Source organism: Triplophysa rosa, linkage group LG18, assembly GCF_024868665.1.
Source record: "Triplophysa rosa linkage group LG18, Trosa_1v2, whole genome shotgun sequence".
Classification (NCBI taxonomy): Eukaryota; Metazoa; Chordata; class Actinopteri; order Cypriniformes; family Nemacheilidae; genus Triplophysa; species Triplophysa rosa.
The window spans coordinates 8,686,094-8,711,683 of NC_079907.1; the positions used below are offsets into that span (position 1 = coordinate 8,686,094).

Here is a 25,590-nt window from a genome sequence, read left to right on the forward strand (position 1 = left end):
TTTCTCGTTTTCTTGATCAGGATATCTTTTGACGTTTGACATTCTTTATAGTGATTTGCACATTAGTATCTTCTCACCTTGGCAACCAGAACTACCTGCCAGGTTTTCGATTGTTGATATATTTTACTGCCCTGCTTGTTACATTTCACATCCACGCAAAATAAATTTTTCAGCACAAAATGACTTACAAATAACTGTGAAATGGACATCGTTTTTGTGCAGATATAACACAACTGTGCTTATTTAGGGGTGCCTACTTTGGCAAACATCAGTATTATTAGTCTACTATGTTGCTAGAGGTTTGTTTGCTTGCAACCGTTTTAACACATCTTTTTCAATACATTTTGTGTTTCTTTTAACTCAACCAGTGAATTGTACTGTTTACAACTGTCTTTACCGAGAGTAGAGTATGTTAACACACTGATGTTATTATAACAGAATGTATGTCAGTGCTATTTATTCAACCCAATTTAACGAAGAAAAAAACAATACAAAAAATACAACATGAATGTAATTCATAAATGAATATACGTAGTAATATACAATATAAATATTACATTAATTGAAAAGTTACACATGTACCAATTGTATGTGCATGTACCTTGTATTTACAAATAGTTGGTCCTTAAAATAAATCACGTGTAGTTATTACATCTTCAACAGCATCTTGCATCATAATCCTGTAATCAGAAAGTGCATGAATATGCCCGAGATGACCTATAAATTTCCTTACTTCCTTTGAAATTTTTTATGCTTGGCACAAATTGGTACATTGTGGTATATAGCTTAGATAAGTGCTTGAAGCTTTGCAATGAGCTCCACAACTTTAGATCTCCTCCCACTAGAGAGAGGCATTTCATAAACATTTTCAAAAAAATTAAAAACAGATGTAAGTTGAAGGGGATATGTCAGGTTGCAAACCCAGTACAGTTTGAATAGCTTGTCAATGGCGCATGTCATATTGTTATCTTCAAGTGGAATGGTAACTTTGTCATTGTCTGCCACAATGATGTATTGCGCTGTCGTACTTGGGGAACCTAAACAGACAAGGTGGGGTTGATGGTTTTCCACAATTCGTTGAGAATGATCCTGGAGGCTGGTTCCAGTCTATGGAAACAGAAGTATGTTTTATAAAATAGGCTACTAGTATCTCGTTGCCTTGAAGCAGCATGACACAGCAGAAATAGCATAGATATTCTGGTTGGTACTTTGGTCCGCTGGGTTGCATTAGTTTCTCTCATAAATGCCTACCTGCTTGATGTCCAAAAGGTAAGTAATGGCTGACTTTACACTGCATTTAGCCCAGCCTTTGCCTCTTCCTGACGCAGTGGGTGGAAGCAGTTCAGTCAGCATTTGAAGAGCTCTGTAGCATGATTCTGTAGCATGGTTAGCACACAAAACAAAAATGGCATTTTCTAATTCAGATTGTGTCTAAAGCACAGATCAAGAAAAGCAGCTTACCATCGTTACTGTTGCAAGCTGCAAAGACAGCAAGATCTTTCATTGAGGACATCTTTAACAACTTTGGAACAATATTCCCTTCCCATTTTAGAAGAAAGAGTTCCCCCTTCCCAGGAAACATTTTCTCGAATTCAGTGTCAAGCTACAACACAGGACAGAATGCAACAAATCAAACAATACAACACATCCATAAACTATATAGGTAACCTTTGCGCAATCTTATCTTCAGAGGGCCAGTTCGATTTTAGGTTTTAAATTCAACAATGTGGCAAACTAATTGTTAAATGGGTAGTTGGCCTCAAAAATGAAAATTCCATCTACCCCTTCAACAATTAATTCTCTCAAAGCCATGGCCTTTAGCTGATAAGACTGCCCAAACTTTGCCTGGCGAACTTGCACAACACAACACTAAGAGATTCTTACCAAATATGGCATGTCTGCAAAACGAGGATATTGTTCAAAAATCTCGTTCACCGTTAGGGACTTGTTCGCAATCCATAACCTGCGACTGGTGTATGTTTTCTCCATGCCCACTTTGATGGTAGTCAGGTTTTCTGGTGACGGTTTCATCCATTTGATCACAGTTGTCCACACCTGAGTGGACTCCTCCTCTTCAGCACTCATTTCAAGAGAGATAGACTCTTTAGTCGTATCACTCATCCGGCAGCGTTTACGATGATAGCGACGCTGATCATCGTGAAGATTCCGCCGTAGATTCCTCAGTTTAATCTCAATGAAGCCACTGTGGGACACTGGGTCATAGAAATGCTCCTGGATCACAGTGGAAAGATAACAATAGTAGTCTGTTGCACTTTTATAATTGCCCAAGAAGCAACGCAACAGCATTCAGCAAACAGCAATGTTGTCAGTCTTAGAAAATAACCAATTAATCAAACAAACTAGGGGTGTCCTCGACTAAGGATTTACATAGTCGAATCAGAATTGTCACGTCTTGCCTATAGTTGACTGATAGTCAAATCGCGCGCGGATGTGGAGAAGACACCAGGTGGTTAACAAGGGTACAGCGCAACATTGATGCACCAAAAAACAATCAAACATTAATTTACAGAATTTGTTTAGAACATAATATACCTTTATAATAAATAAATAGAAATAAGCCAGATTCAAGTCGCAATGTGTAAAATAAAAGTGTTTAGGTAAAATGTCTGAAATGCAGGGGAACATACATTTAAAACACAAGCCACAAATAGTAAAATTAATGGACATTTTCCTTAAACATCACGTAAAAGAAGACAAAAGCACGCACATCAACCTCAAGTGGGTGCTCGACCAAAAAACGAATAAAGAATTGTATATACAGTTGCACACCAAAGCTCCAAAAATATACAGTACATAAAAAATTATTAAAAGACTTTCGCATGGCGTGTTACGCTTCGAGCACACAGGCTCTTCATCAGACTTAAACATCACGTAACAATGCTGTGCCATACCATACTAGATCAGATCTCGCCTCAAAACTATTTTTAGAACTACTTGATAATAATGAAAACATTTTTTTACAAACAGGAATACCAATGAACTACCAATAAATTTACCGCATCCGCATGTAAAGGAGGAATGCAATAAAGCATCTTACCATTTAAACAGTCAAAAAGTCCCTTTCACCTTTTTCTCCTGCGCACTCTTTCTCGTCCCCCTGACGCGCATGCTTGCTTTCAGTGTAGAGAATGTCAAGTTCAGAAAGTCTGCGCCGTGCTTGCTAAATGTGGTGATTTTGGTTATATTATGGTTATTTATAATTGTTATTATTTGAATAACTGAAGACGCAGAGAGACGCGATGCTGCGCTGGGTCATAGACGGACCTCGCGCTCATATGCGCTGACCGTTTCGTTACCCAACCCTAAACATGTCACATTTCTTTACATCATAAATAATATTTTTAACGGCGCAGTGCATGCCCGTCTGCTACGCCACTGCCAAAATTTTAACCAAAATGACATGATCCCCATTGCATAACACCTCTGCGAAGATTCGACTGTGAGATTGGTAGTCGAATCAGGCTCCTCCGATCGAAGCATCGAATCTTCGACTATTTGGGGTCACCCCTATTCCATTCATATAAGAGATCTTTGTGCAAGTTGAGAAATGCTACTTACAAATCCTTCATTTGTATCCCCCATCTTGATCTTTAGGGAAGGGAACAGTGTCACCACACTTTTTGCCAACATCAGTTTCTCATCACTAGAAGGGTAGCTATGAGCAAAACAAAGCACCCCAAAAATTACAAACTTCAATTTACTAGCTATGTAATCAAATTAAATACATTCAGTTGCTTTTATTGCTACTGATCATAAACAATCTTTGTCCAACTAAATGATTAGAATGATTAAAGATTATGATTAAAACAAATCATTTTGTGTAGTAAAACAGTGAACTTACAATCCGCTTCGCTCTACCAACCCACCAACTGCTATCTTTACAAGACGTTTTCTTGATATCTCAGAGAGCATTCCTGAAGCTTCATAATCACTCAGTATACTTGGACTTTTCCTCTCAATTAATGCTTTCAGTGTGTCTACATCAATTGGTTCACATGGATGCTGGAAACACAAAAAAAACATTTTTTTATTTTCTTGCCATAGTTCAACTACTGCACTGTTTTTTATCTTTAATGCAACTTTTACATCATAATATTATTTCCTCTTTTTGTGTCAGTTACATACATATATTCTAATGCTACCAGTTGATACAGAAACCAATAAAAATATTATATACGGTATATAATTTTACTTCACATGGCTTATTCAGTAAAATTATGTCATTTTATCACTAGACATTGGAAGTCTTTACGACACATACCTTCTCTTGAGAACTTCGAGCAGCTTTTTGTGTGTTTCTTGGTGCAACCTTTAAAATATTACATGAACATGAACATACATTCTGTTGATGACTTGCACCTTCTGCATTTGCAGTCAGTTGTCCACCCTAAAATAGAAAAGCATGTTATTTTTGTGTGACTATAGTTTAGTCACTATTCTTATTTGAGCGTTTTTTTCTCACTAAGCCAATAATGTAACTGATTTCACACAAACCACACACATTTTCAGGGTTTCTGTGGACCTTAAGAATTTATAAGTGGGTCATGGGAACCCTTGAACCGCAGGTCTACATTTGTGCATATACTTTCATGATTATTTCAGTAATTATTTGAACAAACAGTAAAGGAGTGTTCCACTTACCTTAATTGATTTAAACAAAACTTGAAATTTGTCCAAGTTTTGGATGTTGTCACCAAGGTCTATATCAATAAATTCATTGAAATCAGCATTGAATTGTAAAATTCTTTTATATTCAGCAGCACGAGGCAATAGACGCTTGCAAGTGTCAATTATTTCTGCAGCACTCCTTAGCTGAAAGAGCTTCTTGCAAATCTCTGTGCCATCTAGAAGAACCGTCACAAGTATTTTTGGTGCTTCTTCCATTTTAAACTGCGAGAGTGCAAATAAAAATACCCATCAGTTAAATGCATGCAAACAACCCAGTTATGCATACTCTTAACATTTGCAATATTCTGAAGCATTTTATACCATGTGATCTATCTGCCCAGGGATTGCAGTTGGAATGGCATTAGCTTGTAACAACATCTGGTTCAATTGTTAGATTCATGTTTTTGTTCATGACCAATAACTAAATAACAGAACATTTATTTTAAGCTACAACATTCTAAAAACTGTTGTGTTAACAACAACACAATCCATGTTATTTCTTAACACATCTCTGGGTTTAGTTAAGGACAACACATTTTGTGTTACTTTAAACTCAACCTTTTGTTCTGTTGTGTTTTTTCAACACAATCAACACAAAGTGACACAAAAGGTGTTAAAATGACGCAATATGTTAAAATTCCATAACAAATCCTTTTTGAAAGTGTAGTATTGAATTCACTGACATTTGCCAGAATCTTGTGTTTCACCAACTAATTCGATTTGATTTAACATAACAGCACAAAGAACAGAATTGGTGTTAAAAATGCCTTTCTACCAAAGTAGAAATTAAAATGACCTCAAAATGTCTCGTTTGTTAATGTAGAAAATCTTGTTACATTTCCTGTGGCAAATCCCTGTACACATTGGAGCAAAAGCCTCTAATATCAAAAACAACAGCTTACCCAAATTGCAAGCATCCAGTTTGTCTTCTTACAATAAAATGGCATGAAATGTTCTTGTAAGAGGAACTTAACAACCTTGTGTGACGTAGTGACCTAGGCAGCAATTTAATTGGATAAAAAAATAGCACATTTTGTTCTTGTTTTTCTTGAAAACACAGTCAACACATCTAACACATAATGTGTTAAATTTGTCACAGCACACACACAAAAAACGTGTTATTCATTAACACATCCTTTCTGAGTGCTAAAATCCCAACCCCAAGTGTCACATTGTGGTATGTAACGTCCTGTATTTTTTGCACTACATAGATATAAATGCATCTTATATTACCCAGCTTGTTGAAGAGAGATGTGCAATATTTTTGCAAACAATTCGACGTATGTTTGCCACCAGATGAGTGATAAAACAGGCAGAAAAAGTACACAGACTTGACATTGGGCAAAATGTGGGTGGGTCCTCCCCCAGAAAAAATGACTGGAGTAACATTAGATTCCATTTCCTTTTTAATTAAGCAATTGCTTTAATACCCTAACAAAAAACATCAGATAACTGTTGGCATTATAACAACACAGTGTTAGTGTAACTGTAATTCAGTGCTGCAACAAATAACTAATGATAAAATGATTCCTTTAATAGCAACAGTGCGAATAAATGATAAGCATTCACTTCAATACCAGCTTGTGTAGTGACAATACGTGCGCACACAGCCAGACTCACCAGAGCAGCAGACATGCTAAGATGCTAGTTTGTTTACCTTGTTTGTCGGTCGCGAGACGCACTGAGTACAGTGCACCAGGCGCTAGTAATGAAAACACGGAATGGAGTTGAATTTATATGGACTTTGAATGAGCCAGGTGGAATGGATTTAAGGAAGCTGCAGTGGGGAAGTCAGAGCTGTTGCTAAAGTGCGGAATTGCGTTTAATTTATTAGGGCTGTCTCAAGTGGAATGGATTTAACTGACGGCGCTCAGAAAAGGGAACAGACACATGCGCTGAACAAGAGACGGTGAAAGTGAGTGGGTCCAATGGACCACAAGCCTGTGATAACACATTCAACGGTCATCCGCATCGTAAATCGTCCAAAGTTTTTTATATTTTTATTTTTCATTTTTGTATTATATCACATTTGCATCAAATTACAACAAAAAAAGTTAACGCTAATGCGAGGGTGTTTCTTATACAGCGTCTATGGAAGTCACGGTAAATTTGTCATCATTCTCTCTTTTGACTGCTATTATCAGACTTTTTTTAAATTTTGTTAAAAGTAGTGAAAACACTATCGTTGAGTTTTTCTTTTGCTATTTGAGCATATGAGAATGCAAAAAATATATTTGTGGTAGTCTCCCATTCACCGCTATACAGGGGTGGACTGTCAAAGTCCACAGCGGCCGTGACCAGGGGCAGACCGGCCATGTGGAGTATCGGAACTTTTTTCCGGAATGGACGCTTGGGCCGGACAGACGGACGTTATTAACGCGAGTGCACGCAAAGCTTCTGATGCACATGTTGAGTTAAAGACCTGAAAAGGTAATTTTGCAGAAACGATTACTAAAAATTAATCAAAATATTTCAGTTAACATTTCTAAATATTATGAAGCGCATGAGGCCAGATAAAATGCACAAAAAGGCGAGAGACAAAGAAAGAGAGTGTGAGACAGAGAGAGAGGGTGTGCACTAGTAAGGTGTCTATGAAGGCAGTGACAGCTGCAATGAGATCCGTGCTGTTATTTGGCTTAGAAAAGTGGCATCACCCCAACATCTAACCTCCCCCAACACACACACAGACAGACAAACTAGTGCAAAAACCTGCCAGAGGACACAAGGATGGAGGCCTCCATCAAGTCGATGGTTTGCCAGACATGTGATATTGATTTATGAAAATGGTTCCCTCTCTTTTTCCTCCCCCACCGTCTCTGGGGGTTTTCTGCGGTAGTGGTCTTTTGTGCATGCGTTTAACTCTGTCACATGTTGTGATCTGGATTTGTGTGTGTGTGTTGAGGGATAGTGGGATTTGCCTGCCCGCCTTTCTGATTAATGGATAAGTCACCTCACATTCTGTCAGCCATCTGTAATTGCCTTTAGACACCTGTGAATAGATTCTGCTAGAATATCTATTTCCTGTTTACTGCGGGGATGAGACATTCACAAAGCCTCTTTTTATTTGTGTTCCACATCACCTCATTAAAGAATCTGTTTGCACAGCAGTTACAGCCATTAAAACATGTAGATCTTATCCAGTCACGCTCATTATTCTTTTCAATTTACATTTTTCAGCAGGCCTGTGAAAAACCGAGGGTTAAACAATGGGGTTTGATTGACAGATTTATTTCTTTAATTGCACAGTCAGGCAGTGTCTTTGGAATATGCCTCGTCTTTGTCTCAGCGCTCTCTGGTTTGGCTTTGATGAGAGTGTAAATCCAGTGGGGTGCGGCAGTATTGTGCTGGGTTTGTTAAACGCTGATCAGACAAGCTGACTGGTGGGGGCGGGTGAGAGCTCCTGTTATCAGCCTGATTTACCCACGTTCCCCTGGGTGTCGTCTACTTCCATCTTCCTCTCTAAAAACAAACACGGACCGTCTGTCCGTCCCACTATTTAACCATCTCCAGTGTCATCAGCATTGCCAGTGTGAACACACAGTCTGTCTCAAACCTCTTAATGGCCACAAACACAACTCGAGCAGTCCTGTGAAATCTGATTTCACGCTGACATCCTGCTCCAGCATTTCCAGTTGGGATTAAGGCGTTTTAAAGGAACAGTTCATCCCAAAATGAAAATTCTGTCTTCATTTACTCACGCTCAAATTTTCCAAGTCTGAATAAATGTCTTTGTTTTGATGAACACAGAGAAAGGTATTTGGAAGAATGCTTGTAACCAAACAATTTGTGTGTCTGTGCGTGCGTTCATGTGTGTGTTGATATTATTTACTTGAAGAAAAATGCTACAGACTTTCAGTGATGGTAAAAGTGTAAAAAAATATATTGTATTTATACATAAAAAAAATAAAAAAAAATAAAATATATTTTATTTTTTTAAAAGTGTAAAAAAATATATTGTACTTGGGGTCAGTCCTTTAATTTTTAGCCACATTTTTAACCTTTTTGAGGCACGTGTGTGTGTGTATTATTTACTTGAAGAAATAAAGTTAGGAATTTTTGGCACATTTTTAACTTTTTTTGAGGACATTATTTTCTAACACTGTTAAACTATTTTACAATGTGTACCATTTCATTTGTACATTTTAGTACATTATGCTACATCGGGTTTAGGGTGGGGCTTCATTCTTGCCTTTTTTTTAAATAGTACAATAGTTATTGATTTATTGCAGACATGTAAAAATATTTTTTTTATTTATGTTTTGGGCCTTTTTATGCTTTTATTGAATAGGACAGTGTACTGAATATAGAGAGAACTGGAAAGAGTGGAACAGGACCGGCAAAGAACCTGGAGACAGGAAATCAAACCTGGGTCGCCGAAGATACCTTTGCGCTGTATACAGTATATTGAAGCAGTGCCCACTAGACTATCAGCTCTGACATTGGTTGGGTTTTTTACTGTATAAACTGTATAATGATACGTAATACATTAAAACAGCATCAAATTTCACAGATTTTCACTGTGTTTTGTTGTTATTTAAATTCTCATCAGGGTGTTTAAAGATGGCTAACAGTATAAATTGCACAATTTGCAGTGTTATGCATAATAGTTTGTGGCCCACAAATAATATCGATTTGAAATTGACCCTTCAACCACTTATTAGCAAAGCTAATTACCTCAAAGTACTATATAATAAATCATAATTAATGCATAATCAATAACATCAATAAGTTATTTTCTGGGCTGCGCTAAACCCCTTGCGGTCTGATTGATCGGTACGGCCCGAGACAAACTGAGACGTGTGTGTCACGTCAGATTTGGTGATGTAGGAACACCAGTGGCAGATTTGCTGAGTGTGAATGTGGAGTTCAGCTCCTCTTTTGCTCCTCTGAATTAGTCACACCGTTAAGTTACAAAATAAGCTCAGAAACACATTTTTTTCTTGAGGTCAGTGCTGGCACGCAGGCAGTGACTTGAGAACATCTAATGATGATACTCCTCCGCACTACTGCTCTGGATTTCTTACAGTAATACTCACAACCACTGCCATGCTCAATTTCTAGCATTAGTTACAGATTGATGATAAGGGGCCGTCCCAAGGTCTCGTACCCTGAAACAACATCCTGTTAATGTTTTGGACCTTGATGGAACATCGACAAACATTGGAATGGTCTCTCAGGAGCCCATTCTATGTTTGGACTACACTATCAGGTTTAACCACACATGTTTGTGGTATGTTTTTTCCAGACATTAGGTTATCTTTGCTTGTTTCCACCTGAGTCCACGTAAAGTGTGTTGAACATATGGTTGGGGTTTTTTACTGAGGCGCTCAAACAGCTCCCTAGAGTTCCATTATCATCTATTATTCATCTGTAAGTCGGGGCTTACACCGGCTGAAATGCACTTTGGGTGCCACAGATCATATTAAATGTATCGTTAAAGAGAGTCCAACAATATCTCCCACACAACAGATGTTTAAAAAACTGATTTTATGTGGGACTATGGTGAGTCTCTACCGTGGTCTTAAGTCTCTAATTTTATTTTTTGAATATCTTTTATTTCCCTATCTCTTATGCACTATTCCATGCCATTTTGTAGTATAAATGGTGCGAGTAGTGCGTTCACATTGAAAATTCTCAAAAAAGAAGTGCACTTTAAGCACCCAGATGATGCACTTTTTCAACCGAAAATGTGAAGTGTGGAACTGTGGACACTTCACGTACTCCACAGTCGCAGTTTCGGTTAAGTAGCTGAAGGGAGGCGGGGCTATCAGACGCTGCTCAAGTAAAACTCTCCTGCAGAGTGATAACGCTTCGTCTGATGATGACTAAAGTGATGCTGGGCAAAACAAATGAAAACTACATTAAATGTACAATGTACAAATTGATTTTTATTCACACGCATTGTGCTCGTCTGGGAAACCAATATACTTCCGGTTAGTATAAAACTGTTTAGTATTCCATTTGGGACGACACTGCCCTTCTAAAATTCATACACTACATGGTTTAAGTGCATAGTGTATAGTATATCATTTAGGAAACAACTAAAGTATGTTGCTCTCATCATGAATAGATGCTGCATATAGATATATGGCTGTAGATGTAGATATATTGATATATAGATTAGGTTATGATTATATTTTTATTGAATAATGAGTAATTGTACCAGAATATATTAAACTCATAATCTTTTGTTGTTCACTCTTTTGCCCAGGTATGGCGTGGGACGCTGGCCAGAATGCGTTATCGCCGCATGCGTGCAGCCCTCATCATCATCCGGGCTTACAGGCGTTACAAGGTTAAATCGTACATCCGCGAGGTCAACCGACGCTTCAAAAACGTCCGTGACATGAAGGACCACGGCAAGCACGTAAAGTGGCCCACACCGCCTAAAGTCCTGCGCAAATTTGAAGAGGCGCTGAGGAACATCTATAACAGGTCAGTGTCATGGTGGACAGGAAGTGGAGTCATGAGTCATATGTGACTCTCACTTCAGTGTTATGGGCAGTCTGTGGTGGGGGACGCTGTGAGGTTTTCCTCTACAGGTCTGGCCTGGTGTTACCACACATGAGTCACTCATATGCTTTCAGCTGTGCATCATTGTCTTGGCAGGAAATGTTTTTTTTATTGCACATGCTAGTAGATTTCCTGGGTCTTTATGTATGGAATGCTCTCTTGCGTTGAACAGGCCGTTCAGTGCCTGAAGCAGATATTGATCTTTGGATCAAAGTCTTGTTTGAGATCTACTCACCAGAGTCCTAACACACAGCTTTGACCCTGAAAACAATGTAGAAAAATGCTCAAATGTGAAAACAATATAAGATGTTTGGAGAACAAATTCTAAGGCATTGTATCATACAACCATACATTAATACCAAATCAGAGACCTTATCTTTAGCATTATTTATTTATTATTATTTAAATAAAATATTTTTTATCATTCAAATAAATTATTCAAAAATAATTATTCAATTATTCAAAAAAAACAATTCAAATTATTTTTATTTTCAGTATAAATTATAATATTTGCATAACAGCTGATGTAATTGTTTTTTTTATTTAATTGAAAATGAATTTTAAAATGTGTACATTTTTGACAATTGAACATTTGTTCAAAACCTGTTTAATTCTTTACACAAGCATGATCTGAGAATTTGAGAATGATCCCGTTTAAATTAGATATTCAATCCCAGATTTTTACTGGGATTTTGTACCTCATGTTTTGTTACAATTACTCGTCACTTGTACTGATCATCTGCTTGTTGGGCAATGTTTTAGATGGTGGGCATGGACACGTATTAAAGATCTGTCTCCAGAGGAGATGCTTCAGGTGAGGGCCAAAGTGGCCACTTTAGAGTGTTTAAAGGGGCAAAGGGCCGACCTTGGACTGCAGAGGACCTGGGAAGGCAACTACCTGGTTAGTGTCTGAAACCACATGATGTGTGTTGTTGATTTACCTTGATGTGTGTTGCTGTACCAACTGAGCTTCAAGAAACAATAAGATTCTTGAAACAAGACTGTAATGTTTTTTTCTATGCGTTTAGAAACAGGACAGTCCTGGGACAGCGTCTTCCTTTACTCTGGTGTCCAGCGACCTGCAGAGGAAAGATAAATTCATGAGAGTCCTCTTCTCCTGCAATGTCCGCAAAGTATGTTGCTCATATTCCTTTCAGACTTTTCTGACCAGAAGATCTTGTTTAGTGTGTGACATCACTTCAGCATCCACCCTGTGGTTTTGTTGGACTTGTATGTCATATGACCCTATGTAATATAACCTCAACAGATCAATCGTTTCAATAAAGCAGAGGACCGTGCTTTGCTAATCACTGATCGTCACCTCTACAAAATGGACCCAGTGAAGCAGTACAAGACAATGAAGAGCATCCCACTCTATAACGTAAATATCTTCCGTTTTCTAAAACAAGTAACTGTACTGTGTTTTATTTGCTTTATTTCTTAGGTTGCCAACCTTGAGGAGATTTTTTTGGCTATTCAATTTATAATACGTATTACTATATCGTGATTTATTAATATTTTTCTTAAAAAATTTTTTTGCAATTTTATTTGGCTCAGTATTAAAAGTCTGTTTTAATAATGCATCAATCCTTGAACCTTAACACATCTTAAAACTGATAAAAACTCAAAACTGTTGCCCAGCCAGTTTAACGTTGTTTTACACTAAATGTAGTTCTCTATCATGTTTGTAACCATACTCGGGTCGAGCCCTTTGTCCATCTCAGAGATTAGCCAGCTTTGAAAGGGGTTTAGACAGTTGACTTCATGCGTTTGAGCCACTCTCCCCTTTTAGAGTCACAGGTTGAACTCTGAAAGCTTTTTCTCTGCAATATGAACTGGATGAGAGACGAGCCATAAAAGGGATGATAACCTACATTTAATTGAAATCTTCTGTAGTCTAGTTTTTTAATTCAATAGAGACATCAAAGGGTTTTTATTGCTTGATATGCTCAGTGAAAAAAATTGCTGGGTATAATCTTTCGATCTTTAATTGCTTTCTAAATAAAGAAAAATAGCAGTTAACATCTCTCGATTACTGAAAGGTCACTGCCCAGCTAAACCTTTCCTGACCCTCACATTTATTTACTGCTCCACCGTGGGACAGAAAGCACAAGGTCAGGGAAATGGGTAAAATGATTTATATGACAGCAAAGACCTGAAAGACATAAGGACATTAAGGACAATCATTTCCTTATTAACGGTCAAACTTGAACCAGGTACTAGAAAACACAATTGAGATATTATTCCCCCCAAATAATATATATATAAAAAAACATGTTAATCTCCATCCCCCAAACAATCCACTTTGCAAGCTGTGCTCCTCCCCTTCCATCCATCTCCTTCTCCACTGTTGTCATGCCAACATCCCAGGGGATGGGGTTGTCATGGCGACGGAGCAGGAGGGGAGATCAGCTGATGTCTAGTATCGTTCCGGCATGTGCACAAATTTGCCTCCTCAGTGTGTTCCTTCTGCTATGGCTTGGATGAGTCTTTACGCCTATATAGCCTTCCTTTGTTTTCATCTGTTGCCCTTCATGCACTTTTGTCTACCTATTCATAGATGTCTTTAGGTTCTTTTACTAGATGCTGTGTTTGTTAGCTTAGTTTGTCTTGTTGATGTATAAGGCGTTTGGAGCTAAAATAAAATGTAGCCTTTAAATTATTTTGAAGGGGAAAAGGAGTTGTTTACCCTTTAGAAATAATTAAATAAAAATCAGAAATCACAACTTGCATTTTGTTTACATAAAAGGCTATTTTGATTATTGCTAAAATGTAATTGATAGTCATATATTATTCAGTACGCACCTTTCTGTCAACTAAAATTACAGGAAATGTTAAAAATTGCTCAGATAACTCTATAAAATATAAATATATATTATATTATATAAATATAATATTGGGGAGGGACTTGGAAATCATACTTAAATATGCTACTGTCTTTGGTTTTGTGTTGTTTTCAAGACTATAGGAGTGTGTCTTGATTTTTTTTGTGCTTGTGCTTGTGCTTGTGCTTGAGAACAAACCAGCGGTACATGTCATTTATGTCTTTTGTAAAATGTTTAGGTTGTATATATAAAGACTGTTAAGGTTACATTATGTTGATTGCTGATGATTCTTTATAGTTCCTATAACTAAAACTGAAATAATGAAACTGTACCGAAACAAAAACATTGCTAAAACAAAATTTGACTACACTAAATATCAAATATAAGATATGAATTGATGTCAAGCGCGAATAATAACCTCGTTACATAAACAGATGAAGAAATATTCTTTAAGTCCTTCTCTCTTCCTCACATCTTTCTTCATTCTCTGAGGAACAGAACTCAATGATTGTGTGACTCATTCCCTAAGGAATATACCTCTGAGAGGGACCAGGGGTTCAGAGAAGACCCTATTATGTGGAGTTAAGAACCTGCTCTGCTCATTAGTGCTGTTTTTAAGTGCTCACGTTCATATTTTGTTACTTGTTTTTAAATATTTACATGACAAATTGCTCATACTGTATCCGGCAGGGGAGTTAGTTTACCGCTGGCTGTTTTTTTAACACACCCTGGGTTGTGTTCCTTGAACCCTGGACCCTCTCAGGGTGGAAAAGACAGTGGATGTGAAAAGGAGAGAGAAAGGGTAGAAAAGATGAAGAGATGTTTCCCTTAAGCACACAAAACAAATTGTACATGTATACATTCATTTGGGTCTGTGGTTGAGACGATGAAAAGGAAAAATCGAGTTTGAAATGAATGTGGGAGTTTTTAGAAATTGTTTTAATGTTATCACATTGGTTCATTTTTTTTAATTAGTCATCAATTTTATGACTAAAATTTTCCCATGGTGTAAGCAAAAGCAAGATTTTCCATGTACCTTAGATACTTTTGAGTGTAGTGTTCATTATACATTTATTTTATTTAATGTACTGAAATTCTTATTTTTGATTATTCTTCATTTCCTCATTTTTTGACTTGTCACATGACAAGACAGCAGTTTTCACACTCTAAAAACTGTTGTGTTAATAACAACACAATCCATCCTAAACGCATCTCTGTCTAGTTAAAGGGATAGTTCACCCAAAATGAATGATCTGTCATCATTTACTCCCTCTTAAGTTGTTTCAAAACTATAAATTTCGTTGTTCTGCTGATCTCAAAAATTATATTTGGAAGAATGTTTGTAATGAAACAGTTCTGGGGAACTATTGACTACCATAGTAGTGAAAAATCTACTATGGTAGTCAATGGTGCCTCAAAACTGTGTAGTTTTCCACATTCTTTAAAATATCATCTTTTGTGTTCAACAGAACAAAGACATTTATACAGGTTTGAAACAACTTGAGGGTGAGTAAACGGTGACAGGATTTTCATTTTTGGGTGAAATATCCCTTTAAGGACAACATCTGTTACTCAACCTTGTGTTGTCGCTTTTATTTATTAAACACAAAATCATCACAAAATGACCCATAATGGTAAAAAACATGTTAAAATTCCATAACACAAAAAATGTGTTATTATTATTTAACTTATCCATGTTGGTTATGCCACACTGACCAGAAAAGACTTACCACATTTAACATTTAATAACAGCTTGAAGCTGTGGAATAATAATGTACATATCACCCTGTTTATTGTCAAAATGCATTCGATTATGAGTTGCACCTCACTGTACCAACAGATGTGTAATGTTCCCATTGACTGTGCTTCCATAACCCATAATCACAGGTTCAGTATAATGAGAACTAAATTATAGAGCCGCTCATTAGCGCACACTTATATTGCGCAACCGTCTGCGCTCACTTTTAACTCGCATCGGCTTTTCCTCTCCCAGGTGACCGGAGTGAGCGTCTCCCCCGGGAAGGACCAGCTGGTTGTCTTCCACACCAAAGACAACCGGGATCTAATCGTGTGCCTGCAGGGCATGGTGCCAGCGGGGGACAGCCGCATCGGAGAGCTGGTTGGGACCCTGTTCAGCCATTTCAAAAGGTGACACCAGCAGGGGGTGCTCATAAGAGCGATGTAAGAGATATAGCAGGGCTCTGGGGACACGGCCAGGGCACACAAGGCTAGAGTGCCAACCGTAATATTTCACCCACCATCATGAGGCTGTATTGCCAGTTTAGGGCGTTTAAGGACAGGGAAGGCAGCTTAGCTCTGTCGGCCCAGCACCCCCTGTGGCTTTTTATGAAGCTGTACACATTTTATTTGAGAATCCCTGAGAGACTATTTAAGCTCGGCACCTGAAAAGCTTCCAAATAGTTGCATAAGAGCCTCACATGAGATGCAGTATGTTTAAGCATGTTGTAGCTGAATTATACCGTGGTGGGTCATTCTGTGATGGTGCGTTGAGTTTAGACCTCTTGTAATCGATGGGTGGGGGGAAATTCAACAGCTCAGAAGAGTCGATTTGTTTTTTGTGGCTTATCAATCAGAACTAGAATGGGATGTACTGCACTGTAAAGGTTAGCTAGGGATATGTAAAGTGAGTGTGTGTTTATGCTTGTGTTTGTGTATATGCATATGCACACTAATATTAAAGGAACAATACGGCTTTTAGGAGGATCTATTGACAGAAATGCAGTATAATATACAAAACTATTTCTTCAGAGGTGTATAAAGACCTTACATAATGAACCATTATGTTTGTAATACCTTAGAATAAGCTGTTTATATCTACATACAGAGCGGCCCTACATACATTGAATTTGCCGCCATGTTTTGTACAGCAGCCCTAAATGGACAAACAACTCTACAACGCGCGTTTCCTCTCCCTCTCCCCTGCGGTATAGTGGTGAAACGGATCGCGGATGATCCCTACGGATCGTACTCTACGGTTCGGAACGCATGTGGCCCGGGGATAAGTTTATTCATCATTGAGTAGTAGAGTAAAACGTGCTCTCTTTACAGTTTTAGCGCCAACGCGCTCTCGCTCTCTCTCTCTCCAGTATCTGGACGAGTACAATTTTTTAAGCGGTTCCAGATAAACAATGACGCTCAAAACTGCTCCGTCACACAGCTAATATTACAACAACAACATATCTTGGTATGTTAGTATGTTACTACTCACATACTGATCCGAATCAAAGCAACCTCCTCGGGGGTGATTTTAAGACGATCTTTCTCACCAACGACTCTCTGCTGGAAAGTATCTCCATAGATATCTATGAGAGTATCTCTGCTAAAAGCCTTAGTACCGCGTGTCTTAACGCGTCTCTGCTTGACAGTCTTTATAATATTAACACGGGTCCTAGCTCCTGCCTGACTTTTATCCTTCTTTTTATACTTAAAATAAACAGACCTTTTATTTTATGTAATAAATAATACATTGCTCTTTCTACAGCAGTGGTTCTCAAACAATTTCGTTGTAAGGCCCCCTTTGTGTTAAGTGCATCGCTTTACGGCCCCCCATATAAAGAAGTATAATCTTAAACTTAGAATTTTAATTAAACCAAAAACATTCAGTTATACAATGCTGGAACCTCAATTCTTTTGGTTGGTGGTGTCATTTTTCTGATGTTTGATTGCATAAAATCTATGATAAATTTCTATATTTCATAAAATGCCACAAAATCTGTGGGCCCCTGGATCCATCTTGGGGTCCCCCCAGGGGGCCACGGCCCCCAGTTTGAGAACCACTGTTCTACAGTCTTTCTAATGCCCGCATGATCTCTTCCCTGCGTCAGCATGAGAACGACATCTTTTGATTTTGACTGAGCGATTCTTTGCAAATCTATAATACAACGCTAGTGGCCGCTGTAAATCAAAAACTGCGCCTTTAAAGCAAAGCTATATGGGTAGCTGAGGGCAGACTGAATGTAGTCTAAATGTAGATTTTATTAGTGCGAGTGTTAGTTTGTGCACGCTTGTTTATGCTCGAAAAATATATGCAATATGCTGTTTAATTGTGATTTTTGCCAGCGATTTTAGAAATATCTGCTTTCCACCATTCAAGGATATAGAACTGTTGACTGATGATGTAAATACCCAGAGGTGTTGTTAACATGGAGTGGTACAACTTCTGTTAACAGACTTTGGTTAAAAACCTAAAGTTGACCTGTTAGCAACACATTCACCTTTATATTTCACATTACTCCTTTGAGATGACATTTTTTGCTTCTTATGCTGGATTCACACGCGCGGTGGAATTGCTGCGCAGCAGCCGCCATTAAGCCGATGTGGCTGCCGCTGCCATTCACAAAAAGATAAAATATTTTTATGTTCAGCTGCGCATGCCACAAAGAGCCGTGCCCGTGGAAGTTGCGGGATTTTGGATGCATGAGCACCGCTTGCGCACCGTCTCTGCTCTGCCAACAAAGTGGCCCACGGTTTCCCTTTGAAAATGAACTGGACCAACGAGACTGCCGCGTACCGTGTGAATCCAGCATTAGACATGTGGGCAATTCCAGCATTATGGATGTGGCATTTGTAGTCAAAACTTTTGTACAGATACAGTATATTGAATCATCTGTTTACATTTTTTTACATTTTTAACAGTTTAAACATTAGAAACAAAGTATCAGTGTATACACAAGTTTTCTATTTAAAATGTGGCGAATATACATGCATTATGAATGTGACAAAAATAGACACATTTTTGAGAGACAACTGTGAATTCTGAATTCTGTGAATTAAAATGCAAAAACCCAACAAATGGTACCTAACAAATGGAGGAGGGCTCTTCAGGACATATATTTTAACTTTCATGTGCCCATTTATGAGGAATATGGACCGTTATGGATATGACATCTGAAAGCGGCACTTACTTGACTATGCTTTAAAAATAAAAAATGCTGTATGAGAAACCTCACATGGCTATTTAAACGACCAAAAATTGAGATCTGATTATGGTGAAAACCTTCCTTTTTCATGGTAAACTTGACATTTCCATGGAATTGCACGTGGAAATAGTATAAGGCAGTCCTGCCCACTGTTAGCTACTGTAAAGTTAGATGTATTTAGCACTATATGCATAGTATAGCAACATCTCTATTGTCTTTTTCCACTGTAGTCTCTGTGTATTTAAAATGTGTGGTTCAGTGATATTGACTTGTTTTACACAGATGCTTCAATGGCTTTTCTGTAAATAAAGCCCCTGTATCCCCGAGCAGAGCGTTTTCTTGGAAAAAGACCTTGCTAACATTTCGTTGCTAATGACCTGCAGCCGTAAGCTCTCCTCGGATTCATCCATCAGAGTGATCCATTCGCCCAACAAAAGGCCAGGCTGCAAGACTGCTGTGTTCTGCTGCTTTTCTTTCGCTGTAGATCGGTATTTAACCTTTACATCTCCTCTGTTGTCCAAGACGGCATCTTGAGCACTAGCCACAGCTGAGAAACTGCTCCTTCGTCTCTCAGTTCACTTCGTACAATCCTTTTTTCCATAATCTATGAAACTGCACGTATGGCAGCTTTTGAGAGTTAAAACGGCAATCTCATTCTGTTTGATGAGTTTAAATTATACTGTGTTAGGTTTAGGAGACGTTAAATGTGTTAGGATCGCTTGGCACCGTTTGCCGAGGGTTGACACTGAACCGGTTTGACTTTTTTGCCAGAGTGGCTTTACGGGAAAATTGCAGACATAACCATTTCTCCGCTGCTATGAATAGAATGGAAGAACATCTCGTGTATTGAAAATCAGTCCGGCTGCGCAATATGCGAGCAAGATCTTATAAACCTCTTATCTGCAATAACGCCAAAGAGCGTTGTCTCCGAACCCTCTGATAAAGTCATTCTGCTGTATGTAAAAAGAGGATTATAGTTCTCCACGTCCCATCGCTTTCTCTCTCATCTCTCTTTCATCTTTTTATGTGTCTCTGAGACTTGCTTTGTATTTATTTTCCTACATTTCTTTGGCTGTGTTTCAAAATTTAGTGAGCTGACTTATAAGGCAGCATCCTACCTGAAATGGAACTTTGGGGACCATGAATATAATGTACTAGGCACTCAGTAAATCAGATGGGTTTTTTTGTATGAAAGTGCCTTGTATGAGCAGGGTTACTGTATTGGTGTTAGTACTGTTTGTAGTACTGTATGATGCTCTCATGAGGTGACCTGCTTATGTAGAAAGCAAAAATCTTTTACTTCATAATATTTTAATATTGAATGTATAAACATTAATTTAGTGCATTCATGTAGTAAAGTACAGTTTATTTTGTTATGTTTAAAACTTTTCAGAAGGGGAAATGCTGCTACTAAGATGACTCGCAAGGTTTTGGTACCAAGCTTTGTCTCCCACGTTACTCTTAATATAGCAATCTTATTTTTATTTGTTCAATTAGTTACGTTTTAGTTCAATTCATTTTGTTAAAGGGATAGTTCACCCAAAAATGAAAATTCTGTCATAAATTTACTCAAACTATTTAAAAAACAAAAGAAGAAATTTGGTAGCTGAACAACGGCGGTCCCCATTCACTTCTATTGTAAGGACACAAAACCAATGCAACTCAATGGGTACCACCGTTGTTCGGTTACCAACATTCTTTAAAATTCTTTTGTGTTCTGCGGAAGAAAGAAAGTCTTACAGGTTTGAAATGACAAAAGTGGGAGTAAATGACACAATTTTTATTTTTGTCATTTCAACCCTGTATGACTTTCTTCTGCAGAACACAAAAGAAGATATTTTGAAAAATGTTCAGAAATCCGTTGGTCCCCATTGACTTGCATTGGTTTTGGGTACATACAATAAAAGTGAATGAGGACCAACGGCGTTCGGTTACCAATATTTTTCTAAATTTATTTTGTGTTTCGCAGAAGAAAGAAATCGCACAGGTTTAAAATGACAACAGGGTGAGTAAATGATGACAGAATTTTAATTTAGAAAATGAACTATTCCAAGTAACAAAATAAAGTAATATAGGCATTATTGGTTCAGTGATTGAATTCTCTCTCTCTCTCTGCATGTCTCTCTCCCTTTCATGAGATGAGATTTAAGAGATGAAATATTTAAGCTTGTGTGGCTGCAGCTCTATATTTAACCGGGCTCTTCATCATTGACATGCACAGCACACAGAAAGTGCTGCACCTCGTTCTCTCCCTTTGCTCTCTACATAGGGAATACCTCATTTCCACTCCTGTCATACCACCCTTTAAGCATTATTCAAAGACTTCCAAACTCCAGCCAGACAAATACACACCCCCACATGTTCGGGCAGACATGTTATTCCTCACACATCTCTGTCTGGATTATTTTAGCTGTCATTCATCCTGTCACAGCTATATAAGGTCATCTCACTCACACACCAAGTTGCTTTGTGAATTCGGATTAGCTGATAAAATCTTTACTATTAAGAGTCTTGAGGTTCTGTTGACTTCTTTGTGTAACAAGAAAAGTCCCCCGGTTTCTTTATTCACCTGTGTAACTCTTTAAAAGAGGAAATTCCTCTGAGGTGCCAAATCCAGTGGGTCTACCTCCTTGTTTGTTTAAATTGGGCACAAAACAAAGGTTCGGTGTCAGCCCAGCTTGTGTCTCAACTGAATGAGAACCCTTGTCTCTATTGATCACTGTGGCTTGAACTAAATGCTCGTGTGAAATAAAACCAAAGGCTTCTCTACAGGAATTCATTACATCGGTCTCCTTTTAACACTTGAAAATGAGTGTGAATGAATGAGCGTCTTTCACACTCAAATCCTATTTCAAAGCCCCTGGGAGAGAAACTGAGACATGGATGTATTAGTGAGTGTCGTTTCTAAACCTCTGACATCCTTTTAGCTTTAAGGATTAGGGGGTCAAAGTCTTCCGGTTGCCTCGGGCTGTAGAAAAGCATGTGGGGCCCTTTTGCCTCTCCGTGTTACCGTAAATATGTATTGAAATGCAGATTGAAGGTCAACGAGCTGAAAAATCGATCGGAAGTTGAAATCAACCTTCCTGTTTGATATTCTCTTGACTTCCCTGTACATCTCTAAAAATCTTGATTGTCATTTTCTCTCTCATTTGTCACTCTTTATCTCTTTTTCCGCTCTCAGCAAAATCAAGCGCCATTACTTTTTATTGACTTGTTCTTTGATCACTTCTTGCACGCCTATTACCCAGAGTGCCTAAGAACGAACTCCACGACCTCACTAACAAAACTGGGCCAGTTTCCAATCCACTATCCATCTACTCCAGTAATGCCATTATTGTGAGGGTGAGAGACACCGAGTCTGTGAATGTGTGTTTATGGGGAAGCGAGAAGAGGAATTGATCTTTTCAGTGGTCCAACAGTGGTCATGATGTTGATGCCTGACTGCTGGGGATGATGGGACAGGACTCCTGGTGTTGCATTATCAGGAGATAAGCCAATTGCTGTCTTTGAATGCTAAGCTTCATTTGAGGATGGTAAACACTTTGCCGCTAATGCAAAGTTGTTTTGCCTTTTCATATTCTGTATTTGTTCCTTTTTGCAGTTTACACTTTCGAACTTAAATGAACTATAAATAGCCAGAGGTACGAATCAAAGGGATAGTTCACCCAAAAATGAAAATTCTTTTATCATTTACTCATCCTCAAGTCATTTCAAACCTGTATGACTTTCTGTCTTCTGCAGAACACAAAAGAAGATATTTTGAAAAGTATGTTGGTAACCGAACAACGGTGGTGCCCATTCATTTCTATTGTATGGACACAAAACCAATGGAAGTCAATGGGGACTGCCGTTGTTTGGTTACCATCATTCTTCAAAATATCTTCTTTTGTGTCCCGCAGAAGAAAGAAAGACAAGAGGGTGAGTAAATGATGACAGAATTTTCATTTTTGGATGAGCTATGCCTTTAACCATGGCTGCCGTATGTTTTTCTTCTCAAACTTATTTTGTCAGCGTTCAAAACATTCAAAATGAAAAATGTGCCAAATAATATCTTTCCCGACAATAATCCATGCAGACATAGTGTTCGCTGTTTATAAATAATGAATTTGAGAGAAAAGTTTCACAGCAGAGACACGAGTGAATTTCCTCCATTGATGAGATCAGATTTCTGTTTCTTCAGACACTCGATAGCTTAAGTGTGTGTTATAGCGTCAGAGTAATGAGAGGCAGGCGTGATAAAAATGCTTTTCTGTGCCTGATATGCTTTATTATAAATGCACAGAATAATGGGATTGTTTTGCAGGCCTCATTAGTCCATTTGCCAGCAGCTGTGTGCAGAGAATATGGCCATTACCAGTGTGTCCTTCAGCAAGGTCATCTCTCATGCTGAACGCTCCTTCCAGGCTTCACATTTCACCCCCCCCCATTTTCCTGTTCACACTTTTTTTTTAATATATTGCTTTGTTCATTTCTTTGTGCCATATTTCTCAACCACTGCTCTTCTGAGTCTCTATTTTTCTCTTCCTCATCACCTTTATCTGTTTCTCTCTTCCTCTCTATTTCTCACCTCCGCTCACTCTCATGGCTGCAGATGCAGTTCCCATAGCAACTAGACGATCCATGTCTGTCTGATATTTAGTCCATTAGTTGGCCTGTCGGTTTAGAATACTAATGAGTGAAGAAGAGAGGTGCTCACTAAATAGCTCCATTTGACTGCCCCGTCAAGGTAAAGGCTTCACTGAATTGCCCATTGCTGTGATTATACTGAAATCCGTGTGTTAATGTGTTTTTCGAGGTGGAAGAACTCATTTCATCCCTCTCCATAAACCGTCTCTGAAAGTACGAAAAGTGCATGCTCACAGTTTTTATAGCCCAATGTAAAATTATGTTTCAGTTTCATCTGATTTTTACAAGGCTTTCAGGATAAAGGCATATGAAACAATGTTTTTAATATGTAAATGTATTTATAGTTAGCTTGCTTTAACATCTCAAGTGTATCATTTTTGTATTGATCTAAAATGTAATGCTTTATTTGCAGTACATGCATTTTTTTTTATATAATAATAATCAGCCAATTACAGCAGTATGGAGGCGGTGCCTGTTGTTAGGTGACTTTACACCTGTATTCTGCCTGTACGCCCATAGAGATGGCAAAAACAAGAGACAAAAAAATGCTGATGTCCTCTCAAATACGATCTGCCAGTGTTGTTGGACAGAGCTACTGTACTTCAGAAACATAAGTTGTTTTTATATTATTTAATATCATAATAAGTAATATTTTGCTGCTGTCCTTCTGAAACCTTGTATCTCCATATTTTTTGCCCTTAAATCATTATTATCAGTGACCCTTTATGTTTCTCACCGGGTTTTGCAAATATCTAACCAATAATAAGTGTTAAAAAGTGCTTTTCAACTTTGACAACACATAGTATTTAATCATTTAAAGAGTGTGTTTTTTTCATTTCCTGAAATTTGGACCTACAAGGTTTTGTAAGGACAGCAACAATTTATTTATTTTCATTTTTTTTGCACTGTTAATTATTTCTCAAACAAATATGAGGAAATGCTTCTCATTCACCAACACTTCTTAAAATAACGGAGCTGCACAATGCCATAGAAGAATATTTTTTGCTATAAACTTATAAAGCGCTAAAAGTGGTTCTTGGCTTGTAATCATAGGGGAACCACTTCAAGTGCTATAGAACTATATCTTGGTGCTTCAGTGGCTCTTCAGAGGTTCTTCAGGGGTTCTTTGGGATGACTGAGGTGCTATGTAGCACCACTTCCGTATAAAGAACCTGTTGCGCCCCCGTATGGTTCTTCAGTTGTTCTATATAGCAAGAACCTTTGAGGAACCATTGGAGAACCAAGATATGGTTCTATATAGCACTTTAAAGCAGTTCCTCTGTGATTACGAGCCAAGAACCACTTTTAGTGCTATATTGCACCATTTTTTATGGTTCCATAAAGAACCAACATCTGAAGAACTTTTCTCTTGCACAAGGATTTCTTTAGTCTTTAAAATGAAAGAAATGGTGCTTATAAGGACCGTTGACTGAATGGTTCTTTTGGGAAACCAAAAAGGGTTGTTTTTTGGCATTGATATGAGGAATCATTTGTAGCACTTTTATTTTTAAGAGTGACACTGATCACACAACCACTTGAATGACTGTATTTCTGATTAAATAATGTTGTTATATTTAATGAGCCAGATGTGTTTGTGTGTTAGTCAGCTTACAGTAAACTTATAATACAAAAGGCTTAGCAGATGAAGGAGTTGGGGGGATTTATATCTACTATACTTTGAAAGTCTATGCGGATAGATGTGATATTGTGTTTGTGTGCGTTTCAAATTTGAGTGGCTGAATCTGACCTACTTTCCCTACAGCTAGTGCTGCATTGCTGCGTCTCTGCTCTCTCTCTTTCTCTCTCATTCAACCCCCACTGCCCTTGTCTCTTACATTCTTTCACTCTCTGCGTCCCAGCCAGCCAGAGATGTAGTGATAGGATGACGCTACATTGGCTCATGTACAGTACAGCCCCGTCCTTTCTGTACCTTCCATTTATGTGACTCATGGGCACCTGCTCAGGATCTAATGTTTCTACAGCCAACACTCCGTTTC

The 25,590-nt window shown here is 38.1% G+C and overlaps 2 protein-coding genes across 3 annotated transcripts in view; one reads left to right on the forward strand and one right to left on the reverse strand.

Annotated features, from left to right (window-relative positions):
- The window catches only part of myo1d (myosin 1D), a 73,760-nt gene that overhangs the window by 40,158 nt on the left and 8,012 nt on the right, over positions 1–25,590 (forward strand). Inside the window, exons 17-21 of the mRNA XM_057357742.1 lie at positions 10,901–11,124; positions 11,965–12,103; positions 12,231–12,335; positions 12,470–12,583; positions 16,021–16,175. Of these exons, the coding sequence (XP_057213725.1) occupies positions 10,901–11,124; positions 11,965–12,103; positions 12,231–12,335; positions 12,470–12,583; positions 16,021–16,175 (737 nt within the window). The remainder of the gene's footprint in view (positions 1–10,900; positions 11,125–11,964; positions 12,104–12,230; positions 12,336–12,469; positions 12,584–16,020; positions 16,176–25,590) is intronic.
- Positions 456–6,339, reverse strand: LOC130568741 (uncharacterized). Of its 2 annotated transcripts, XM_057357744.1 has the most exons (10): positions 6,310–6,339; positions 5,592–5,684; positions 4,663–4,911; positions 4,283–4,408; positions 3,863–4,023; positions 3,580–3,676; positions 1,885–2,232; positions 1,462–1,603; positions 1,252–1,376; positions 456–1,107 (listed from the first exon to the last, which is right to left on the reverse strand). In XM_057357744.1, the coding sequence occupies exons 1-10, from the start codon at positions 6,322–6,324 to the stop codon at positions 787–789; spliced, it is 1,677 nt and encodes a 558-aa protein (XP_057213727.1). In that variant the 5' UTR covers positions 6,325–6,339; the 3' UTR covers positions 456–786. The 2 variants fall into 2 exon arrangements, with proteins under 2 accessions (XP_057213727.1, XP_057213728.1); XM_057357745.1 differs by lacking the exon at positions 5,592–5,684 and having other exon boundaries at positions 457–1,107.

Excerpts from the sequence above, each read along its gene's own strand:
- LOC130568741 (XM_057357744.1), bottom strand. Across the intron at positions 4,912-5,591 it reads ACTGGATGCTTGCAATTTGG|TTTAAAATGGAAGAAGCACC; the intron begins GTAAGCTGTTGT and ends GCACTCTCGCAG. Across the intron at positions 3,677-3,862 it reads TTGGTAGAGCGAAGCGGATT|CTACCCTTCTAGTGATGAGA; the intron begins GTAAGTTCACTG and ends TTTTGCTCATAG.